We start from the raw sequence: 24,069 nt of genomic DNA, 5'->3' as shown, positions 1-24,069 counted from the left end.
AGGGTAGGCTCACTATCACAGACGACAGCCACATCTTCAGAGTGGTCGCAGTTGTGCTGGAATATCTGGTTATGGGAGCAGCTCAAGAGGTTGTCCTCAGTGCCAGCACACACCACATTGTCCAGAGTGATGGGACCAGAACCAGCACCAAATGTACTGTCAATGCCACGAACCGGAGAGCCTAAATTAAATCGCCAAAAGATAATACCCGTCAAATAACATCAACATAATTTCATGGAAAAGAAACATTGAACATCATAGTATGTTGCAAATAATACAGCAGTATGAACATTGTGTTAAATTTTGGTATTGAGACTCTGACACAGGCGATAGCAGAAATTCACGGATCGTCACGGGCATCCGTCAATACTGGTGTACCATTGTCCATCTGCATCGTATCGGGAACCACTTGGACGGAGCGAGGGCGCGTGCAATATACATGCACCATGCATTACGCCCTGAGTAAGTGTGTTAAAACTAGCAAATACCCATGCACAGCTTCTACAGACAATATATTTACTGGTCAGAAAGATACTTATTACTGTTCCATAATTATGGGATTGCATGCATCTGCTCATTTTGTCCAGTACGTATCTGACCATTCAACATTGGCATGGCGAATGTCTCGACCCACAAAACATTTGGACCCCTCAATGCTAGAGTAAACAACCTCACCCTCGATTTTTTACTGCATAAAAAAACACCCGATCCTTCAACGGTGCTGTAAAACAGGCCCACCCCAAAGCTGCAAAACAGCTCCTCCAAGCTATTATTGTCTGCTAGTACTTCTTGAATTTCAGATGTATTGAACAGTTGCATGTCCATACATGATAAGTATGCTGTTCAAATTAGCATTGAATGGCTGAATGAAGTATATAGTATTAGGAGTAAACAGACACAATCGTTAAACTTGCATTGTCCTCATGCGTGACCAATGCTGGAGCGAGCACCACGAATACACTCTCTCTAAAGATTTTAAGCCACTAAACCTTGTTGTGAACTGAATAGCATCCACACATTAAAAGGTATAGTTCTATCTACTCCTCTAACCAATAACTTCTGTTGGCTTTCCTCGAATACTAATCCATACTTTCGAATTCCAGTTTTATAATAGGCCTACAGACAATCACATACACATCTTCTACGTATAGTGCTTTCGAAGTGTATCACTTCATATAATAATCAACCTTGTCTTCTTAAGAAAGCTAGCTTGCAGATAGCACTCTCTGTAAGGGCCAAACACCCAATACTAATTTGACTTCCATCACAATATCTCACGTAGATAAACAGGAACGCTATAAAAACTGTACAGTTTCATTTATCTTCCTCCAGGCCTTGTCAGCAGGGTAATGCTTCTTTCGGACATTTCCAGTCTGCTGAAATATCTTCTTTTCTTACTGTTGAGCAGTTTATACTCAAGTTGGCAGCTATTTTCTTGGGCAGTAAATCAGGAGCATGCCTCTGCCACACAATGCGCCACCGTATGTCTTCACTACATGCACTACAACGTCTCTGTTCATACGAAGTGGAGGCTATACTTTCAAATCTTGGGTCATGCACGCACATACGCATATGCAAATGTCCATTATAATTGAAAATTGGTTTAATGCCAGTTAACTAAGGATCGGGGCCCGGGGTGTGTGGCTAAGATAGAGGGGAGGGGGCTGCTATCAATAGCCCAAGGGCAAGGAAGCGGATTGGTTACCTAGTTTGCTCCTTGGCTTGGATACAACTTTTCTTCAGCCAGAATTCATTTCGACTTAGTATGCACTTCGGTATATTTTCAAATAATGACTTTGATGATGCTTTCAATAAGTGACTGTGTGTCTATCAAGACAGACATTGAAGCAGACAGTAGAGAACTCGTTTATACTATAAGCATAATTATGCTATGCGGCATTGCCATGTATATATCATTTAATTCCCTCAGGGATTTGTTCAGTGATTTGTGGTCAGTGCAAAATCAGTCCATTATGCTGTACATTCATTTTTAAGGCACAGCGCATCAAGACCACTGGGCTTAAAAAATGTCCATACAATAAGGAAGTAATTAAAAGCTATGTCATACTTCACTGATCAATGATCACGTTCATTCAACTGACCAGTTCCATTGCAGACAACGGCTGCAGCATTCTCATTGAAGAAGTCGTCACACACACTGCCATAGGTGTTGTTGTAGCAGATCTCAACTCTTCCCATTCTCTGACTCTCACTGGGCTCACTTCCATTCATCAGCCGGACCTGTCCATCAGCGCAGTCTGTGGGGGGAGTTCAGGTACATGCTGGGCTTGGCTTACAAAAGGTCACACTCACCGCATTGCTCTCCTGTCCCAGTGTAGCCAAACATACAAGTGCAGGCAAAGCTCCCAACATTGTCAGTACAGAGGGCATTGCGGCCACAGTTGTGAGTGCCATCTTCACACTCGTTGATGTCTAGTATGTAGAATGAAACTAATTACGACTAGATGAAATCGTAATTACCTGTACAGTTGATTTTATTGCGGTCCAATTTATAGCCAGTGTTACAGGAGCAGCTAAACTTTCCCTCGGTGTTGATACAGTTCTGTTCACAGCCTCCATTGTTGGTGAGACATTCATTCAAGTCTGCATGCATGTGTCACACAAACAGTCATGTATTGAAGGTCATGACCAATTACAATACAATTGTCCAATCCAATATACCTCCTGGTTGTATCTCACTGTCGACTCTGAATACCCAGATGCCAAGCTCTCCAACGTTACTGGTGTTGCTTAGCAACAGTATCTGCTCTGTGCCAGATCCTGGTAATGTGTACGCCAGGGCTCCACTTTGTTTCTGGAATCCGCTAAAGGCTGGCATCAGAACAGGCATACCACTGTTAGGGAAAATGCAATCGAAAATCAAAAATTCCTTGCTATAATTGACGGCACATAATTAGTATAATCACCTGCCGCTGCCGCCACTGCTGGTCAACGCTATGCCAGATCCACTTCCAGATGACGTGATAGGGATGTACCATTGGAGGTCAGAGTACAGAAAGATCACATATGACGACAAGGAGTCTGTCGCAATGACGACTTGGAAGGTGTTGACCTGCATGTATAATTCCGACAAGGAAAGATTAGAAATGCTGATTTTCACACTAATATTTACTTGTAAGAATATAATTTTGCTGTGGCTATATACCACATTCAAGAAAACTAGAGTCAGAGTTGAATGTAGTGAAGCACACCTTATCTGTTCCTCTGTCATAGCTGCCAACTCGATCCCAGGTCCCCACAAACACTGATTTCGGGTGAAAGGAGACCACATCGTCAAATGCTCTCTGAATTCTCTCTCCAACAGACGCCAGAATACTGACATTGGTAGATACTCTGTATAAAAAGGAGCCTCATTAAGAGTTTAGTCCAATATAAACTGCACACCAAATTATCTTGGTATTCATAACTCACCGATAATACACATTTCCTGTTCCTCTTGTGTCAATGTCTGCAAAGAACGGAGCGACCATGCCTTGATTTGGATCGTTAAACAGCAACATGCCATTTATACCGATCTGTTTGTGTGTATGTGTGCATTTATGTCACAAAGAGTTGTTCCCATGCAGTGCATGAAATTGTGATTGAGTATATGCATTCTTCAGTGCATTCTTCTGGCACCACGAATAGTTTAGAACTAAAGACTGAGCCAGTGCTATAACTAGGCCCTGATAAACTATGCTCGGAATAATTTTAGCATAATAGGTGTCTCAAGAATAATTGGGAATAATAGGCATCAATGTCCATTTTTGGTAAAGATGTTCTCATGGTAAAAAGTGTCCCATGAATCAGCCGCCCTTCTTTTAGGAAGACTTAATTTTGAGTGTCGGAATATTTCAAGTCAGCGAGAAAATACAGAATCATGATACATTAACTATATATCTTGATCAGTTGCATGTGTGTTGTGTTTATATATACGTCTTAAGTTTGTTATTGGTATATAATAATCAGATTTTTATGAGAATAATCAGAGAATAATCGGATTTTTTATGAGAATAATAGGCACATTTTAAGAATTAAAGAATAGAATAATGAGTGAAAAAAGCAAAATTTATCAGGGCCTAGCTATAACAATGTCAAGGAGTCTCAGCCAATGAGTTTGCCTGTTGGCAACCGGACTTAAACTGGCCAATATTTTTGCTGAATAAAGAAGGTCTTTTGTATTCATTCTTCATGATTATTATGATTTTTCTGAATCCTCGTTTCCTCTTTCTACCTTGCTGCAAATTGAGCTATTATTTGAACGCATTTGCAAAAATATTTGCTGATTTTCTGCATGGTAGTTTGCAACTCATTCAAAGTTCAAACGTTAAATTGTGAGTAAAGTTTTAAAATGTTTGCCTCTGGCGGGGCGGGAGGGGATACTCCCCCTCCTATACCCACCCCCTGGGCACATATAAATAAGCGCCTTAACCGGAACGATAAACTGTGCCACCCATCCCATAGTAAAACAAAAAGCCCTATATATTTAAAAGCCACACCAAACTAAATGCTCCGAAACATAATAACATTATTATGCTGCATGCACAAAAATTATAGTCAATGAGAACCCAAAGAAAAAGGAAAACATGTATAGAATCTAGTACTGATCCCGACACGACACTATAGTGCTGCATAGAATGTTAGCCAAACAGCATAGAAAATACAAAGTTGATGAATTCACTTCGCTATAATTATATATAATATAAATAGTGGATATTGTGCTTACAAAAATCTCTTTCTCTGCACCTCCCAGATAGGTTAATGAGTCTGTGAGATTCACTTGCATGTAGAGATCGTCTGCATTGTTCAATTGGCCATCAGAGGCCATAATCCCAAAATCATACAGTTGAGCTGATCCTTTTGCCCCTCCTGTCAGCAGTGCTGCTGCTAAGGTCAGCAGCAAGGTACACGATATCCACTGCTCTGTCAGTTGCATTTTCTCATGGTTATGGACTATTACAGATCGATCTATTTGATGATTATGTTGCTATACAATAGTATAGTCTTTGTGCTCATCTGTTATGCAGCTAGCTATCTATACACAGCATGCAAGATGCTTCCTACTATGTAAATTTGATGGTATGTACTCCTAGGGCTAGGTGAGCACATGCATGCATACTGTACTGATTCAAGTGATTGCTATAAATTTAACCCCATGCTTGCACACTAGCACTAGCACTAACACTGGCCATCGCATATCAGCCCCTAGCCTCGAATCCACGCCGATTAAAATACGTATTTTAATCGGCGTGGATTCGAGGCTAATTGCCCCCTCATCATGCTCGTAATGTACAGGCAGAATTGATTCAATTATTGTACATAGCATTTTTTCTGCAAAGCATAAAACCATGGATACTTAATTTTCTATACTGTTCTATAAACTTGCTTTAAAATCTCAAATCGATCACTACAAACTTTTTGTGACCCTACACTTAATTTCTCAATTGCGATTGTATAAATTATAAGATTACCAAAATTAACGTGCACAACAGATAAACATGACTGATAAAAGGTGTGACAATAATAAACACATCACAACATAGAAATTTCGAAGAATGTACGTGCACATGCCTTGAATTATGCACAAAATAATTACACTCCTATATATATAAATCACAATAATGTCCACAACAGACAAATTGACACCTATAAACAAATAAGCCAGAGTTAATTTGAGGGTGGTGGTGGGGGTGGAAAATCCAGTCCCAACGGAAAGTTTGGAGGAGGTTCAGACGGTAAGGGGGGTGGTAGAGGTGGCAGCTCCATGTGTTGGGTTGGTAATGGTGGCAGTGTCAATATGCTGTTTGTGTCGACGACTGGTAGAGGAGGTAGGTGGTTTCCACCAGAAAGTGCCTCCAGTTTGACCCGTTTGACATCATGAGCGTCCACAGGATGTGGTCTCTTGAGTGGATTGTGTGGTCGGCCATCGTGGTTGCTGATTGGACGATGCTTGTGCTCTGCAGAGAGTTGCCGGTGCTTGGTTACAGCGTCCAGGGGCTTGCTAGCATTCAGATGATTCCCTGGGGCAGCCTGATGTTGAGAGTGATGAGGGTGTTTCACAGGTCCAGAACTGGAGTGTTTTACACCAGAGTTAGATTTATGTCTTTGATGCTCTTCTAACACGCTAGGGTGGTGTTTCGATGGTGGCCGTGCTACCGTTGCTGTAGAAGGTCGTGATGGGGCTTTAGTATCGTGAGTTGAGTTATGAGTAGTTTGTTGAGGGTGTGATCCGTTTAGAGTGCTGGGAGTATGACGTGCAGTGGCCCCAGTGTGCTGACCGTGTCCAGAGCTGGGTTGGTGTTTGCCAGGGTGACTGCTGTGTTTTTGAGGCTGTCCTGACGAACTAGGCATCACATGAGCACCAGACTTATGTGGTTTTTGATGTTGAGTGCTTTGTAATTTAGATGAGTGAGGAATTGGTCCCTTGAGTTTGTCGAAGGGTGATTTGGAGGTGTGGCTTGTGGAAGACTCTCCTAAACTCCTTTCCCTGCCCTGCGCACAGACAAAAAACACATAATTTAAGATGAAATTTTTTTTCGATTTCACAGAAACTATACTGTATCAAACATTGTATAGTGTATATAGGTATACAGTACTTACTTCAAGAGCCATAGTATTTTAATGTACACAAAAAGTACTTACATGTACTTGTTGGCCCCTATTGATGGAGTCCGTGACTATCTTCTGCAGTTTATTCGGACACAACTTGTAGATCTCCAGAAACTCCCCAGTACGATCTACATTAAGCCAGTTCAATAAATTTCTACACCACTGTACAACCATCAGATATACTTGACACACGTACAGTACAGGCAGCTGAGCTACACATATAGACATATTCCGCTTAAAATGCTCTTTAATTAGAGGTTACATCACACACAAATCTTTCAAGTGCTGTATTTACCACTCGACACAATATTGCACACCATTGAGTTGCTCTAGTGTGACTGTTTTGTCGATGTACTGCCACCAAGGTTTCCCGTCAACCGAGAGGGGGATCTCAATACCCTTCCAGCGACAGGTTAAGTGGATGCACACACACGCCACCACTGTGGGAGGGTCCTGAAGGCAGAAGGTCGTCAACAGGAGGCTGCATGGGGAAAGGTTGAATATTGCAGAGTGTACAGAAGCTATAAAACACATTAGTTTTTCTTCTAAGCTACATGTAACAATGAAAGCACTGCGTGTGCTGATGCCTTGGTGGAGGTGTCAAAGCTACAATATATAGCATTAGCTTTTATGCACGCACGCACGCACGCACGCACGCACACACACACACACACACACACAATGTCTAGTACCTGAACCATTGAGTCACACATTAACACTGCAAATGCTGTCAGTGACAATAGGACATTGGCTCATATCCTTCACAAAATATTATATATCAATACGTATACAAAGAGATAGATTTGGTTCACAGCATTACCTTAGGAGTAGATTCGCCCAGCCATACCAACCATAAACCACTACAGCAAGATCATACAACGCTCTTGCTAAACCATTTCCTTAAACCTACACAGTGATAGTGAGCCAGCATAGCTAGCTCACTATCACCCAGCCTACAGTGCAGTACTGTGAAGGGGGCGTGTAAGGCAATGAGGAAAGGTAGGGTAAAGGTACAAAGGCAGCCACCTGTTCTGGGACATGAAGTAGGCCGCCTGGGAGAGATCTTTACTCACTGTGGGTATGTGTGTGTGTGCGTGGATGAAGAATTGAAGGGGTAATGTACTGTACCGTACACACAAAGATTTCAAACCAACTTTAAAAGTGAATGTCTAGCTTCTAAAACCACTTGCAAACTTCAGAGCAATATTCGGAGCAATTTAAATTCTACCCAGAAAATGTAATCGTACTACGAATGTTAAACCTTAGTAAATTATACTGTACAGGGTTCCATTGAGGAGGTGGGGTGGAGGGGGGTATCCCCCCGGGATTTGATTTTGATTATAATGACAATTAGGATGGACACAAGACATATAGAAGCTGAGGTCAGTAGTTACCCGAGGCGCGTGAACGGCCACAGGTATAGTAGTACGTTGGTTTATTACCCGAGGTGTGCGTGGGTTTGTTTGTCCGTAATATGTGAATGTACTCACCTGGATGCCATAGCACTGCGTTTATACATGGATAGCCTCCACACAGCAAGTTATATTAGTTTTAAAAGTGGCAGATTTCGATGTTAAAGCTTCGTTCTCGTATAAAAGCGAGCAAAAGTTAAGAAGCTAAGAGCACACTGGCTGCTCTACACGCGACCTTTATTCGAAGTAGATCTACATAATTATTTGCAGCTGAAGTGATCCTGTACCAGGAACAATGGAATAGGGTAGAAAGCTAGAATTGTGACTGGTTTGTTGTCTAGGGAGGCTTTACTGACTCTGGACCAGGAGCCATACTTCTCTAAGACTCCAGGCTTCTTTGCTGGTGATCCTAGTCTCATGTATCACTAAAACTCTGTTCTCAAATGTTTCAGCATGCCTCCAGTCTGGTTTAGTTTTATTGCTCCTGAGTTGCTGTGCTAGACAGCTAAGCCATACAAGTCATACATACTACATTCACTATATTATATCACTCCTCTGGTTTCTTTATAATCATGTCACCAGCCGAGGGTTTGCACTTTAGTGCTCTAGTTTGTCTGTTTGTTTGTAATATGTGAGTCTACTCACCTGTATGCCATAGCACTGCGTTTACAGCATGGATAGCCTCCACACAACAAGTGCCTGATTTCAATGTTAAAGCTGAGCAAAAGCTAAGAAGCTTTGCACGTTGCCTAGCTCTACCGCGACCTTTATTCGAGGTATATCTACATATTTGCAGCTGAAGTGATCTTTACCAGTCTCTATTAAATGTAGAATTGTAGGTTTGTTGCTTCTTTACGTCTCTAGCTCTATTTACTCATGTCAACAGCCGAGGGTTAGTACTTCAGTGCACTAGTTTTAAACAGCTATTCTGCGCACCTAACACTATAATTTACAGCTCATGTAATGATGATAATTATCACTATTGATAACTACATATGAGCTGAAATTGCACCAGAAGTGATCTAAGCCTCCAACTATCCAAAATTTTCCTGCAAACTCTCCTAGTTTGGCATGCAGCCTTTGCGTCAGGGGCTTTGCCCCCCCTATATACAGCCCTGACATAAATTAGCACGTTACAAAGAATATGTTCCGTAATACTTTATCTCCATTGACTGAGTTCCGTGAAGCTGTGGCTTATGCCATCTATTGCGTTGGTCTAGTAGAAGGCTTGAACACCAGTCTGGAGGCTCTCATCTACGTCTACGATGGTCTTATAGCTGAGTTATCTTCGCAAGTAGCATTTAAGAGGTACCATACACTTCCCACAGCCTGCACAGATCTAAGCTAAGACATCCTGACCATACAGCCGCCATAGAGGTAGATGAGAGCCTCTTCTGGCTTCAGATTAGTGTGAAAGCCTTCTGGAACAACGCAGTAGAGAGCTAGCTGATGTACATAGATAGAAAATGAAGATGAGAGAAAGAAAAAGGGGATTCCCCAGATTCTGGAGAATAACTAACGCATGCGCACTATCACCTACAGTGTATGCAATAACCTCGGACTAGCTGGGTTCCCTTGACAACATGTTGGTGAGGGTGCTCCACTGCCACATCGAACCCCAGTGTTTGCAGCAGTAACAGTTCGTGACAGGAAATCTCCTCCATTAGCTTCTTGCACACCTGTACACATTTAACACCATACGCATGAAGTGGTTTACTCTCGTACAATGCACATAATGTACAGGTGTCCACAAAACCACATGCTGTCTACATACACCGTAATGAATGCAGCACATTCTTTCGAAAAGAAAGAGAAATTGGTATAACGGAAGCAGTGCATGCGATGACTTTACGTTGAATTTGAAGTACATGTAGTAAAGCCTCGAAAACTATCCGCGGTAAGGTTTAGTTTTAGTAATAAGAGTTCTAACTCTCTCAACATCTCTCAAAGGCAAATTTTCCTAAATGCTGATTCAGCAAATATTAATGCTATACGCACGGTTGTCGGACCTCTATTTGCTAATGACTGACCACACCCAGTAAAAAGAGACATTCTAGTGAAGTTATAAGCGTACTACACTGCTATTTATAGTCTTGTTTTGCTAAAACGTTAAGCGTGCTGGTTATAACTACTACAATAAGGTATAGACCTTTAAATATAAGCTTGTGGCTTATTATGCACTGTGTGTAGAAATAGGCCATCAGTTTGGCTAGCCGGACCACGCCTATCTACATCTTTTCGATTAAACCGCGGGTAAAGCGGATGTTTCTCGAGGGTACTTCCGTTACCAACCTCTCTTCCATTCCATCTATGATTCTATACACCATAGTGCTAGAAATGTGTGAGCTAAATTTTAAGGCTTTGAAACGTTTAACTTATTTCCTCGATTAAACGCTCCTGTTTCAATGGGACTGTACAGGCCTCGACTAAACGCCAATTTAATTGTGCAACACACACAAAAAAATCAATATTAATTTTAGCATCGTACATTAACTACTAACACTACAATTCACAATACGCACATCACTGTGACTGTCAGGGGGCTTGGAGTCTCTGTTCTGACAGGCGTGCGACACACGAGCTACATGCTCCAGTTTACGAGGCTGTTCCTCCACTTTTGCAGCCAGAAACAGGGCCGCCGTGGCAACCGTCTACGCAAATGGGAAAATCAACTACCTAATCAATTAAAGCACAATTCTACATAAAAAGGGGGTGGATGTTCTTACTTGCTTGATCATTATTTACACTATTGGAAGGGGTACATACATATGTACAGTACGTAGGTGTACAATTACAAATACACGTACAGTGTCCGAGGTAATATGTGAGCGTCATCACTCCGTGAATGGTAATAATTTCAAAAACGCCACAGTTTTTTTGTTACAGAAGGCTACAGCACAAGCCTATATATCTAAAAAGCGTGTACACAACTGTACTAGTAGTGGTAACTCACAAATCTGGGGAAGGACTTGAAGGAATGTACTATGAAGAAGCGATGCATGTAGACGACAGCAGTGGCGATACACAACTGATTCCTGTGAGTACAGCACACATGAGCAACAGTACAGACATAGAGGTGGGATAGATTATGTTCTCGAATAACTAGATTTTACTATATTAAAAAGCATGAGGGACACACACTGTACACCTTAGTTTATTTACTACCTACCACTGCAATATAGACTTAAAGCTGAATCATGTGTAAAGCGTGTAGGGGAAGAGTTTTATGCTTACACTCCAATCCTATGTCCTACATCTTTGATCAAGTTTGCTGACTGTTGCCTGTAGCTTAGCTCCTTAGCAGGGTCTACACCATTAATCCGGGAGGGAGAATTTTCAAGTTCTTCCTTTGTGAAATACCATCTTTCCTTTAAGTTGCCCATACGCTCCTCAAAACGACTGATGGCAACAGCAGCACTCGTACTCTCCGCCATCTTGTGTCGTGGTGGGCTTGCCAAACGTGACATCATCGGGCATGCGCAATAGCCTGTCAGGTGACCCTGATCTTTCCTTCATCTTTGGCACACCCAAAACACTGCTTTTTCGTTCTCTTTTCTTTTGCAATAGCTTGCTTACTAACTTTTAACTGTGCCTTCACCACTAAATAACTGTCCCATGGACTATAGTAAAACAAACTACATTTTTAAGCGGTCAATCTCCTTTGTCAACTTTCCATCCATTTGGTACACAAAAGTGCACAGAACCCCTTTTTATAGTCACATCATTTCCGGAGTTTACTCCAAGCCCCACACCCATTTAATTTATACGTTCCACTCATGATTGATCGATCATTGCAGCCGCTTTGCAGTCAAGTCTAGTCCACATTGCTGACATTAATTGTCGAGCTCTAGCTCTGGGTTACTGGCCAGGACCACTACATCTGTTGGTGAGTCGAGCAGCTACACTATCAATAGTTATTTACTGGTGCAAATATTTACTGTGCAAACTAAATCTACAATTAATATTTATTGCATGATGTTCTATTTTATTCCCAGATAGGTTGTTTCAGCAATGGCTACCTCCATACTAGACCAGCCAGTAGCTAGCTTGGAGTTAGTCACATGGCAAAGGTTGGGTGGGGATCTAACAATCAAGAACCCCCGGAACAGGGACTGGACTGGAGTCGCTGGTCGTGTTGGCTTTAGCAGCAAGCAAGTCGAGTCGCTTCAGCAGCATCACGACTCAGGTAATAACGTATTTGCTGTGTTTGATTGTGCCTGCCTATTGACAGAATGTAAAAGCCCATGCTGTTTTTGAGGCTATTGAGTAGTGAAGTAATTAACTCATTTATTTTTGTTTGAAGTTGTTGTATATCTCCCTGTTATCTATTCTCATAAGGTAAATATTCTCTGACTATTGAAACTGATGCTATAGGTAAAGGATATCTGTTCCTGAAAACTTGGGACGGCACTAAAAAGAGCTCAGTGAAAAAATTGATCTATGCTCTGCTGGATCTGAAAATGGTTGCTATTCTGAACATTCTCCAAGAAGATGAAAAGCTTTCAGGTATTTTACCTCGTAATAAGGGAGCAGCTGCAGTATAGTGTATGGAGACACCAGTCTGTTTGTGGTTTCCATCTTCCTGTGTGTTATGTGTATGACCACAGCAATCATTCAATAGTACTTGGAGCAAATAGCCTATACCAACACACACACACACATATCACCCGGTAACCAAGCCCCCCCCACACACACACACACACACACACAGATGAAGAATTTCAAAGAACGGAAGCTGAATACGATCATCTCAAACAGGACAACAAGCTGAGGTTTCGTGATGCTATACCGGATTGTACCTTCTATCAAACCCTGTATTTCGGATCAAACACATGTGTTACGTATCCAGTGTCTACAAGAACAGAGGAATGTCAAGTTGAGGAATTAGGTTAGCAACATTGCTGTACTTAGTCAGTACTTGCTATGGCTTTATGAATGAAGTTTGTTTGTATGTGTACACATGTCCGCATATTTGTGTATCTACAGAATCTCTGTTCTCATGCATCTTTATATTATGATTAACCGTACTACCTAACTTGTGGGTGTTGACTTCACATACTCTGCGTAGGAATGTCGCTCACTCATTATAGCATTGCCCTTTTCACACTGTGGGTCACATGAGATCCCTTTCTGTTGGGATTTTTTCCATGGGTTTAGTACACAGCCAGTTTCTCTTTGGCTTCTTACCAGTTAGTTTACTTTGTGGTCTTAGCAATGGTTTTGGTTTGTCCATAGAGCTTATCTCTCAAAGACCTTTGTCTCATGCAAGTTTCGGCAAGCCCGAACCTGCATAATAATGTAAACAATGTATATGCAAACCTTGCACCATAATTATGATATGTACACAATCACCCTTTGTGTAGTGTTATGACCTTTGGAATGTGTATAATGCACACTTCACTTTTTACACAGCACGTGACCAGTGTGCACCTCCTGGCGTCTTCATGGAACCAAAAACTGTCTACATCAGCTACGCTTTTGGATCCATTCCCTCAAAAACTAAGTCTTCGATAAACAAGCTTGCTGAATTCTTACATAGCCAAACCTTCAAAGTCTACTACGAGCCTCATTGTCAGGAAGAGATTCAAAATATGGGCGGTCTCAATGCCTGGAAGGAATATTGCATACAAAGGAGTGAAAATATTATCGTGATATGCACACCCACGTATCAACGCGAGGATAGCAAACATCTCCCAAGTCAAAGTTCACTCTCTACCAAACCTTCAAAGATTTCCGTTGATAGTCGACTACTAAGATTACTAGCTTACTCACACGCATCAACTGAGAAGGCAAGGTTGCTACCTGTGGTATTGGACTCGAAAAAGGCGAAAATAACTGAGTGTGTCCCTATATGGTTGCAGTCGTCACAGCAGCACTGTTGGCCCAGTGGAAAGACTGATCTGCTTTATGCACTGATGAAGCAACCCAAGTACAAGCTTGAAAAGCCAAGACCTGAAGATCTTATCATTGTCAAGCCAACTGTTATTGGACTACCAAAGCACAGAGCACGCAAAACTCTTAAGTAGTTGTTTCGTTTTTGTGTGTAAATGATTGTGTCATGTGTTTTTTTATGTGTTTGTGTGTGATGCTGTACTTGAATTTGGTAGTGATCGTAGGCTAATTCGTGAGGATGATGTCATCTGAAGCATTGTCATCATTGAGGTCGAGGTACTAGGTACGTGGACTTGAACACGTTCGAGTTCAATTTTGAGAGCTGGCCAACCACCAAACGTACGTTTGAGTAAAGTAAAAGAACAGTACTTCTTACTATATGTACTATATGTGAATTAAGTAGTGGCAGGCCACTTAATATTTACAGCTTGTGACCATATAAACTCTACCTGTGTGCAGCTGTGTTTAATCTACTACTGTCAAGCCATGCCCACTATCAAGCTTCAGAGCAGTGATGGGGAGTCCTTTGAGGTGGAGGTAGATATTGCCAAAGCCTCCAATACAATCAAGACAATGATAGAAGGTAACTTCTCTAAAAAAAGTATGGCAAAATTATAGGTAGACTGCCTGTTATCCATTTAAATAGGTGGATGTTTTTAATAATACAACGTATTTTTTTTATGATGTTGCATGTGCGTGGTTCTTGTGTTTTTTACATACCGTATAACCATGATACTACATTTATAACTGGACAATTTGACAGGTATCAATCCATTTAGGGTGTCATAGGGGGAGGATACCCCCCCCCCCCCTACATTCAGGTACACTAGTTGCATGATGTCAGATGAGATCGCTTAGGCAACCTCAAAACTCACCGGGTCGGCAATATTGACAGGGTCCAAAGAAAACAGCTTACCTCTTTTTTAGCAAATTGTTTGGATGACTTTTCAAAATTCCTGGATCTGTCCCTGTGCGTGCCTTTATTCCCCCCCTCTACATGTACTTCAAAATCCTGTATGACATCCTATATTTGGCTAATGAGCCATTTGAATTGACTTTTGCATTTCTTAATTTGGCATCTCAGGCGTGGCTACTACAGCAAGGACGTTTGTGTCCTCTGGAAAACTTTAACTTGATTGTTTTAAATTTGGCAATCTTTTGTAAAATCCGCCACATTTTCCTGTTATACGGTACATAATATTACTCATAGTATTGATTATTCCATGTACACACCCATCCACAGATCTTGGTATGGACGAGGATGATGATGATCCCGTGCCTCTACCGAACGTAAACGGTGCGATCATGCGTAAGGTGATAGAGTGGGCCACCCACCACAAGGACGACACAGCACCCCCTGAGGACGAAGAGAACAAGGAGAAGAGAACCGATGACATAGAGCCGTGGGATCAGGAGTTCCTCAAAGTTGACCAAGGAACACTATTTGAGCTCATTCTAGTACGTTCACAGAATTTTCTCTTGACATGCCTGACCTTTTAAGCCTCTGTTACACCAGATTCAATCTATGGTTACACAATGCAAATATTAATGGCTCCCTTTTAGAGCTCTGTTCTTAACAAATTCCTAATGCCCGAGTCCACATCATTGTACTAGTATGTTCTCTAATTCATTGTGTACATGTATAGATTGAGCCTCTGCATGTAGTTGAAATAAATTGTGCGAGTGCTTTAATGCTTCCATGCACTAATGTGTGGCATGTACTAGTTTCCTTTCTGTGTGTTCGTGCGTGTATGATAGTTATCTTCCTCCAATACAGGCTGCCAACTACCTTGACATCAAGGGCCTTCTAGACGTCACGTGTAAAACAGTAGCTAACATGATCAAAGGTGAGCAATCTAAAGCCACATTGTTGAGTCACTATCTCTGCTGTAGGCCAGAGAAGGTTGGTCATGATTAATTACCACACCGCTGAGTTGGTACCTTTTGTCGCGTTTATCTTTCTTGTATAGCATCTCCTTTGAGTCGTAGTAGTTTAACACTATGATTGATATACCGTATAGCAGGTTATTTTCGTATGGTTAAAATTTTCGGATATTCCGTATTGAAGAGCATCATAACTACAATATTATTCTACCGAAATAGATTCAACGTCGCTATCCTGAGCTGTACGAATATTACAAATGGGTAGCTCATATGAAAATTTGCACCAACAAAATTACCCGCTATACGGTACCTGCTACATCAATACAGGAGTCAAAGGAAGTGCAGCAACAACTGGTGGTTGTGATTCTGGCTCATTGCTTCTACCTTATAGCTGGTAATTTCCAGGGGGCAAAATATTTGTTAGCTAGCAGCCTTTTTTCGAGGTACGTATTTACAGCTGAAGTGATCCTGTACCAGGAACAATGGAAAAGGGTCACTAAAGCAGAAAGCTAGAATTGTGACTGGTTTGTTGTCTTGGGTACTTCTCTAAGACTCCAGGTTTTTTGCTGTGATCCTAGTCCCTGTACTGTCTGTGCTCAAATGTGTCACTACATGCACTGCTATATCCACTCCTCTGGTTTCTTTATAATCACGTCACCAGCCGAGGGTTTACACTCTAGTTTACTACTAGTATAGCGAGCTACAATCATTTGCAGTGTGTTAGCTTAGCTACAATAGCTACTTTTTAGCTACTTTTCTCTTTAAATTTTTTTTTCCTTTCACGTACATTCCTCCGGAGAACATTATGAGTCATAACCAACATCCTCTGGTTGTAGGCTACAACTCTTCATTGGTTGTGCAGCTGTTGGCACTCGACTAGACATGCACATACATGGACACAATTATTGTGACCTTTTAATTACATTTTTTGAACAGTGCATCTTTTCTTTCCATTATTGGAGAGTGGGTGTGTCCAATATACGGAGTTATAAATAAGGAAAAGAATTTTATTAATTAGTGCTAAGGTGAATTAATTTTGTGTCCTCCCTCCTTCTGCAATGTGAGGTTCTTATTTATTAAAGTGTGCATTCCCTTCAGGCAAAACCCCTGAGGAGATTAGGAAGACATTTAACATCAAGAATGACTTCTCACCAGAAGAGGAGGAACAGGTAGGTGTATAATTATAGTGATCCCCCTAGAGATTCAGATTCTTTACTCAGATTCTGTGCATTGTCATTACGCCTTGGTGTATATGTCCCAGCTACAGTCTAGGCTATAGTTATACAGTCTGGGAGTTTGTCAGCACATTTATGTAGATGCGTCTCTTCATTCGAATAGTTGCAGCCATCCGGATCCATTGCCCCCACCCCACTAACATGTCTTATAGTTGCTCTACAAAATGTAGCCAACTTAATTCTATGCACAATCATGTATGGTATCAACGCCGGTGTACAGTTCTATAGCATGTAAATTCTCGTTCCTTGCAGATACGCAAAGAGAATGAATGGTGTGAGGAGAAATAGGAGCATGTCACCATAGCAACTACATACTAACTGACATAAGTTTTTAGTTCTCTCTCTCTGTGCTGTTGGCTTGCTTGTGTTTATTATCGCTTGATGTATATAATTATAGTATATATGAGTATGTGTAATTGTACATTGTTATTACTTGTATACTGGTGCACGCGCGCATGCATGACAATATTATTACTGAGGGCACATGACCATGACCTTTTATTGTACTGACACTGTAGAAATTGGGTGTTCATGGACCAGCAAGATATTCGTTTTTTGTACTTGTGACCCTTTACCAACTTTTACGTGAAATAAAAAAAATTTTCTGAAATGCAGCCACCTCACTATTCCGGCCAAGCTGCACTGTCCCAAGGGTGGCCGGATTAACGAGAGTATTTGAATGTGCGACTAGCCTCGGTCCCAGGCCTCTATTGCTCTATTAGAGAAAAAAACGGCCTTGGAACGAGGCCACGTTTACCTCATGACATGCCCGACCACTTGCTTAACGATAGGTACCATGCACACATGCATGCATGGTCTAGGATACAATTGTTGGGATCAATACAAAACAAGAATCACTAAAATTATTTCCATCTCACAGCACTGCTTAAAAATTGTGTCCATTCCTCTACTGTCTCCCCTTCAGCTGCTCCTTTGCATGCACTCCTGGCCAACTGCCTAACAACATCCGACACAGTCCCACTCAGTAGCCCTGGGGCACTAGCCGAGGGTGATGCCACTACTATCTCGTTGACATCTTCAGGCACAGCTATAGTCCACACATTGACGAAGGCTTTAGCAATGGACGATAAAATGTCTCTCTTCATGTCCTTGTTTCTAGCTGCCAGGTTGGTCACAAAAATACCTACACGTAAAACAAATGTGGTGTTAAATTAACGTGCAAGTTAAACATTATTTACTAAAACCAACAACTAACGCGGGCCAGACAAACATCTGAGACAAACTATGTACATATGCATTTTACATCTGTAAAAAAAAAATTGGAATGCACATGTAGCTAGAGTATCACAGTTCATTGCTTAGGACCTTACTTCAAGCCAACTTACCACTATCTCCGAGCAGTGCTCTGGTGCTGGAAAGGAATAGGGGTGTGGTGAAGGATGCGGGTGGACTGCTCACACCCACTGACCGGTCCTTGGAGTCCACGTCTAGTATGACCACATCATAGCAACCTGGAGTGTCATAGTAACAGATAATTACAGTGATTTAGACTGTGTAACTAAATTCTGTGTAACTTAATTCTCTTTGCAAATGAGCTTTGAGTTTTTCAATTAGTAAAACGATAAGAAAAAAGTTTACAGCCAACTTAAAAATCCCCATAGAGCGATTAGTGTTATTTGAACTTGCAGCACTAACTATTAAGAATACATCCAACAAGTAAGTATACATGTGCTCACTTTTCTTGTCAGCTGCGTCCTCCACAAACTGCACGCCATCGCTAACATGTACTCTCACCCTCTCACTCTGTCTGAACCCAAACCACTTCTCTGCCACAGACAGCACCTCCGGATCCAACTCCACCACGTCCAGTGACAGCTGCGTGTGTGGTGTATGTGCAGGGAGCGCACTGAGTACTCGTGTGTGTCTATCATTTGAAAAACAAGGAGTGATGTATGCTCCAGTGCGTACCAATTGAACAGAGTGTGTGCATGTACCTTGTATATAGAGGCTCCTATTCCGTACATTACAATAGACGCAGATATTTCACAATTATTGATTGGTTCTTTTGTTTTGGAATAAGAAAATTCACGGACCCAAAGTGTATCGCAAAAACTTTTAGTGATCGATAATTACAGGGATTTAGACTGTGTAACTAATAAAGGATGTACAGTGTATTCTTCGTTCTCACTTTGTCCAATATTCTTCCCATATACATAGGCAGAGCACCACCTCCTAGTCCCACTAGGAGACCTTTGACCTCTCTACCGCGTGTTGCTATGTCTTGGACAAGTGACAGAGTTGCTATAGCAACTTTGTGATGGTCGAACAACAAGTGTGTGTGATCAGGCTTGAGTGGTGTCGTATAGGATGAAGAGGTCTTTTTGGATTTCTTTGACTTGGATGGTTTACCTACAATGTTTACAATGAATACGTTTTAGCTAGCATACGATAATCCCTGTGTAGTGTATGCAGCTCAAGATACAGTACCTGTACCCACGTATGGTTGCGCGTGTCAAGCGCAATTAATACCAAATCAACGACAACTTTACTGTAATGGGCACTCTCAATGGGATCACAGGCGTACCTCCAAGGGTTCTATCGGGGGCAGGGGGGAAACTCCCCCCTCTAGTCTGAATTTAAAACTAAAGACTAAACCTTACTTAAATTCATCATCCCCCTAAACTCATCCCCCTAAACTATTAATTCTAGATAAAAATCACCCTGCATGCTCCCATTAAGTATTTGAATGCACCCCATAAGGAGGACGATGATCTACGCAGGCCTTACGAGAAAAACTGAGCAAATGGGCGTGGGACAAGTCCATACTCGAAGGCTATGCCTCTTCTACTACACTAAAGTACTTTTATATAGCCCTACAATAGCTTTACTAACCTGTGAGCACCATCTCAGTCTGTGCAAGGTGTGGGGTGTCCAAAAACACCAGCCTACGGACACGTCCCTCTTCCCCTGTGCACTCTTCCACCACATAGCGTCCAGAGTAGGCAGACTTTCCCTCGCAGAGTACTACCCTTGAGCCAAGACCATCCCCTAAAGTCAGTACAGGGTACTGAAAAATGGAGGGGGTGGTAAAAGTAGGTGAATCGAACCACCCTTGTCTCAATGCTAAATAAAGTACGAGATTACAAGTTCCGATAACATTCTAGGAAAAGTGGGAAGTTTCTGATAAACCAAACAATACTTTTGTTCTTCCTTCAATTCAACATAGTAACACCGTCTCTTGTTAATTAGCTTAGGGATTATATAAGTGCATTACAAAAACAAATGTCTGGAACGTACGTGATCAGCTCACCAATATAGCAGCTCATGCAGCAATGGTCGGACCATAACGGCAACCTTGTCATGATTGTGTCTACAAACATAATTATTGTTGGGTCTCTGAATTAGCGTAGGAACTTTGGAATCGGCCTATTACTATTATTACCATTTGGTACCTGTTTTCTCGCAGCCACTCCACTCTGCACCAGTTCCACAGCTCTCCCCGACACCTCTTCCTTTACTGCCTCCAGACTGGTGTAGGTGTGATCTCGATGGAGTGTGACAATCACGAGCCTCTCGAAACTTGCCGAGTCTGCAAGCTGTGAGCGTCCAGAATCACACGAGAAGAGCCAATCTGTTTCTCTGTAAAAATTAATGATGTAATAATGAAAGCACTTGCAGGTGCTGATGCCTCAGTGGAGATGCCAAAACTACATAACATAAAGCTGCTTTTATTCAGTCCAATCGTGCATGCAAACTCAAAGAGTTGGTAATGATCGACCATGATTGTTGTTAAAAACGATCGATGCCAAAAGTTCAAGTCTAAAATTAACTAGTGGCTGCCGTCTGCAGAGCTAACTACTAAGTAGAGTAGCAACATTCGGTAAACAAGTTTGGCTACATGCTCTTCTGAGAAGGCTGCAATGGCATTCCAAGTAAGCAAAACTAACGAAAACGAAGCATTATTTTGCAAATCCACAAATTAAAATCCAAGTAAACATGACTAGAAGCCTATAGAAACTCTTACTTGCACTTGATTCATCCTTGAGCAGCTGTAGCAGTCCACACACACACACACACACACACACACACACACACACACACACACACACACACACACACACACACACACACACACACACACACACACACACACACACACACACACACACACACACACACACACACACACACACACACACACACACACACACACACACACACACACACACACACACACACACACACACACACACACACACACACACACACACACACACACACACACACACACACACACACACACACACACACACACACACACACACACACACACACACACACACACACACACACACACACACACACACACACACACACACACACACACACACACACACACTACCATATACCTCGCTTGCGCATGCGAAACCGAGGCGTAATTATATGCTACGATCCACATAATTATTATGACAGTTAATTCATACACAGGATTACTCAACTTACTTTCCCTGTGGAGCAATGAAGATCGCAAAAGGCCCACTCTTGGCTTTTACTTTGGATATATCAACAACTGCCAGCGTGTATCGAGGCTCACTGCTAACAGCCGGACTCCAGAGGTCAAAGGTTACAGCAGGCTCGTTGGGGTGGAGGCTTAAGTAAAAACAATATCACTGTTTTAATATATTTACAGCTTTCTTCAATACATTACAACCGTTAAGTACAACACACACAGTTCTATAGAGGCTTAGGGGACAACACAGGCTGTTCTAGAGGCTCAACAGATCGATATTAGAAAAATAACACAAACAGTTGTAGGGACTCAACGATTGCTTGTAAACTGTAAACTGTAATTAAAATTTGAGGATTAAATTCACCAACGAAAGTACAGAACTGAGCGCTCACCTTGTGAGATGGTGAGAGACAATGCCGTACTGTTGGTTGTCCTTGACAAAGCTGGCGATGCCCTCCACACCCTCACATCTCACACACTCGTCACTCCCATCAACCACATACTCGTACACCTGCATGCACAATAATTATGTTATACACACACAACAGGTAATGATCATCTCATAGCACATGTACATGTAGGTGACCGGGGTTAATTAGCTAACACGCATAATTTTCTAACTATGAGTAACGAGTGCAAGAGAACACGATCAACTGAACGATGATTTTTGTGAAGAGATTGAAGTTTGTCCTTCATGATTGTGCAGTGTGCAGTTCTAAGGCAGCTCTGAACAGGAACAACTAGAATTCTTTTTTCCTTGCTCATCCACACACAGGCCAATTAATATTACTAGCAGATAACTAGTTATTCAGAAAACATTCACTTATTTCTCTGATTAATTAAACCTGCGATTTATATGGGACTGTATGCTATACGCTTCGACTATACAACATTATTCGAACGATAACCACTCGCATAGTTATATTGGGTATAAATTTCTAGCACAGCATTAGTACATACGAAGAGACTAGTGTCAAATTGATTGCTACTGATAGCTGCACACAAACAGTATACAATTAATAATAATAATAATAATAATATATAATATAATATAATAATTAATTAAACAGTATACAATTAATACTGAGCACAAAGTAACTTGACGCATAATTTTATGCCCGCATATACATTGTATGGCATATTATTGCCTGAAGCACGAGGGCATAAGCACTACGGTATTATAAAAGTCTGAGTAAGAGTAGCGAGATCAAGTTTAGCCTCGAGACCAGGCCGATTAAATACGGCCTGGTCTCTATTGCATGGGTGATAGTGCACATGCGCGAACTGAGTTACCCAGAATATGGGTAACTCGTTATATAACGAGTTACCCATATACTTTAGTAAAGCTTTGTAAAATTATACGGTAAACTAGTTTGTTTACTAGTTTCTTTCCGTATCAAATATTTGTCTCCTGTAAAGCTTATGCTCTCTATTGCGTTGTCAAGAAGACTTGCTGGCTAGCTATGGCCCTCTATGATGTTGTCGAGAAGGTTTGCACACTAGTCTGAAGCCAGAAGAAGCTCTCATTTGTACAGAAACCAAGTTCAAAACATCACAACCATCCAACCATCATAGAGGTAGATGAGAGCCTCTTCTGGTTTCAGACCAGTGTGCAAGCCTTCTCGACAACACCATAGAGTGCCACAGCTAGCTAGCTAGGCTATAAAGCTTCATGTACATGTACATAGTATATAGATAGTACGTGGGCGTGTATGTACCATGTCTATGATTAATTACACATGCAATAGATACCAGGCCGTATTTTAATCGGCCTGGATTCGAGGCTAGATCAAGTTAAAAGCCCAATTAACTAGATGAACTACAGCCTCACTCACTCTGATAGGAGGTCTAGACGCAATCCTCATCATTTTGGTCAGCACAAACACAAACACCGGCAGAGCTCCACCCAAACCACCACCACCTCCATCATTGCTTAGCAACACACGATGCACTCTTAGCAACCAATGAGATCCAAACCTGTCTAGAATTTTATCGAGTATGTAATCTTGAGCTAAAGTGATGCAAATGTAACGCCCTGAGGTCTTCAAAACACGTTCGATTTCGTCAAAGATTACATCAACTAGGGTCAACGTCTCCTCATCATTATTACTGAAAATTGCATCAAGAGTGCCTTTATCCACAACACAATCATAGCTTCCATCGCTATAACTCATACTTAACATGTCCATCTTAGTGTATGTCATTTTGGGTCGCTTGTCTTTGTTTCTCGCCGACATCTGACGAATTACAACATCAGAGATATCAATATTATCAATGTAGTGGAGCCCCACATCATAAAGGGCCTCACTCAGCTTTGAGTTACCACACCCCACCACTAGTAGCTTGTTTGCAGGTTTCAAGTACTTGTGAAGAACATGACAGAGGTCCGTATACTCTCCATACCACTCAAATGCCGAGCCCCTCTTGGCAAAGAACTTGTCCCAATACTGCTTGAGCTGAAACTCTTCTACTGACTTGGGAAGTAAACTGCTCATCTCGGTAGCTCTTGGTAAGCTGTGCTGTTTCTTTGGTTTGCTGCCACATGGGTGGTAGATATGCAAATATC

General features: G+C 41.7%; 4 protein-coding genes across 9 annotated transcripts in view; 1 reads left to right on the top strand and 3 right to left on the bottom strand.

Moving 5' to 3' along the window:
* Window positions 1-5,013, bottom strand: part of LOC135344558 (uncharacterized) — an 81,770-nt gene extending 76,757 nt beyond the window's left edge. For all 3 annotated transcript variants that reach the window (XM_064541780.1, XM_064541782.1, XM_064541781.1), the window contains exons 1-9: window positions 4,727-5,013; window positions 3,433-3,536; window positions 3,213-3,354; window positions 2,928-3,073; window positions 2,683-2,855; window positions 2,482-2,604; window positions 2,314-2,433; window positions 2,103-2,258; window positions 14-181 (exon numbers count right to left, since the gene is read on the bottom strand). In XM_064541780.1, the coding sequence (XP_064397850.1) occupies window positions 14-181; window positions 2,103-2,258; window positions 2,314-2,433; window positions 2,482-2,604; window positions 2,683-2,855; window positions 2,928-3,073; window positions 3,213-3,354; window positions 3,433-3,536; window positions 4,727-4,936 (1,342 nt within the window). In that variant the 5' untranslated portion in view covers window positions 4,937-5,013. The remainder of the gene's footprint in view (window positions 1-13; window positions 182-2,102; window positions 2,259-2,313; window positions 2,434-2,481; window positions 2,605-2,682; window positions 2,856-2,927; window positions 3,074-3,212; window positions 3,355-3,432; window positions 3,537-4,726) is intronic.
* Window positions 5,014-5,395: 382 nt separating this feature from the next.
* On the bottom strand, window positions 5,396-11,705 carry LOC135344589 (cyclin-T1-like). 2 transcript variants are annotated; one of them, XM_064541820.1, is made up of 8 exons: window positions 11,256-11,705; window positions 10,975-11,056; window positions 10,544-10,672; window positions 9,562-9,700; window positions 7,636-7,681; window positions 6,927-7,090; window positions 6,643-6,737; window positions 5,396-6,492 (listed from the first exon to the last, which is right to left on the bottom strand). In XM_064541820.1, exons 1-8 carry the CDS (start codon window positions 11,489-11,491, stop codon window positions 5,668-5,670), a joined length of 1,716 nt encoding a protein of 571 aa, XP_064397890.1. In that variant the 5' UTR covers window positions 11,492-11,705; the 3' UTR covers window positions 5,396-5,667. The 2 variants fall into 2 exon arrangements, with proteins under 2 accessions (XP_064397890.1, XP_064397891.1); XM_064541821.1 differs by having other exon boundaries at window positions 9,577-9,700.
* Window positions 11,706-11,758: 53 nt separating this feature from the next.
* On the top strand, window positions 11,759-17,468 carry LOC135344621 (S-phase kinase-associated protein 1). Of its 3 annotated transcripts, XM_064541879.1 has the most exons (10): window positions 11,777-11,907; window positions 12,017-12,207; window positions 12,396-12,527; window positions 12,733-12,909; window positions 13,434-14,252; window positions 14,373-14,496; window positions 15,157-15,371; window positions 15,691-15,760; window positions 16,896-16,966; window positions 17,285-17,468. In XM_064541879.1, the coding sequence occupies exons 6-10, from the start codon at window positions 14,400-14,402 to the stop codon at window positions 17,318-17,320; spliced, it is 489 nt and encodes a 162-aa protein (XP_064397949.1). In that variant the 5' UTR covers window positions 11,777-11,907; window positions 12,017-12,207; window positions 12,396-12,527; window positions 12,733-12,909; window positions 13,434-14,252; window positions 14,373-14,399; the 3' UTR covers window positions 17,321-17,468. The 3 variants fall into 3 exon arrangements, with proteins under 3 accessions (XP_064397947.1, XP_064397949.1, XP_064397948.1); XM_064541877.1 differs by lacking the exons at window positions 14,373-14,496; window positions 15,157-15,371; window positions 15,691-15,760; window positions 16,896-16,966; window positions 17,285-17,468 and having other exon boundaries at window positions 11,759-11,907; window positions 13,434-14,120; XM_064541878.1 differs by lacking the exons at window positions 14,373-14,496; window positions 15,157-15,371; window positions 15,691-15,760; window positions 16,896-16,966; window positions 17,285-17,468 and having other exon boundaries at window positions 11,786-11,907; window positions 12,021-12,207; window positions 13,434-14,120.
* A 401-nt stretch (window positions 17,469-17,869) lies between these two features.
* Window positions 17,870-24,066, bottom strand: LOC135344586 (eEF1A lysine and N-terminal methyltransferase-like). Its single transcript, XM_064541816.1, has 9 exons — window positions 23,339-24,066; window positions 21,896-22,014; window positions 21,497-21,643; window positions 20,446-20,632; window positions 19,886-20,060; window positions 19,182-19,402; window positions 18,730-18,868; window positions 18,379-18,504; window positions 17,870-18,176 (listed from the first exon to the last, which is right to left on the bottom strand). The coding sequence occupies exons 1-9, from the start codon at window positions 23,996-23,998 to the stop codon at window positions 17,896-17,898; spliced, it is 2,055 nt and encodes a 684-aa protein (XP_064397886.1). The 5' UTR covers window positions 23,999-24,066; the 3' UTR covers window positions 17,870-17,895.
* Between the last annotated feature and the right edge of the window lie 3 nt (window positions 24,067-24,069).

The sequence above is a fragment of the Halichondria panicea genome, chromosome 11, assembly GCF_963675165.1.
Source record: "Halichondria panicea chromosome 11, odHalPani1.1, whole genome shotgun sequence".
In the NCBI taxonomy this organism is placed as follows: domain Eukaryota; kingdom Metazoa; phylum Porifera; class Demospongiae; order Suberitida; family Halichondriidae; genus Halichondria; species Halichondria panicea.
Note: the sequence above shows the minus strand (reverse complement) of the source record. Positions and strands in the feature narration are given on the sequence as shown.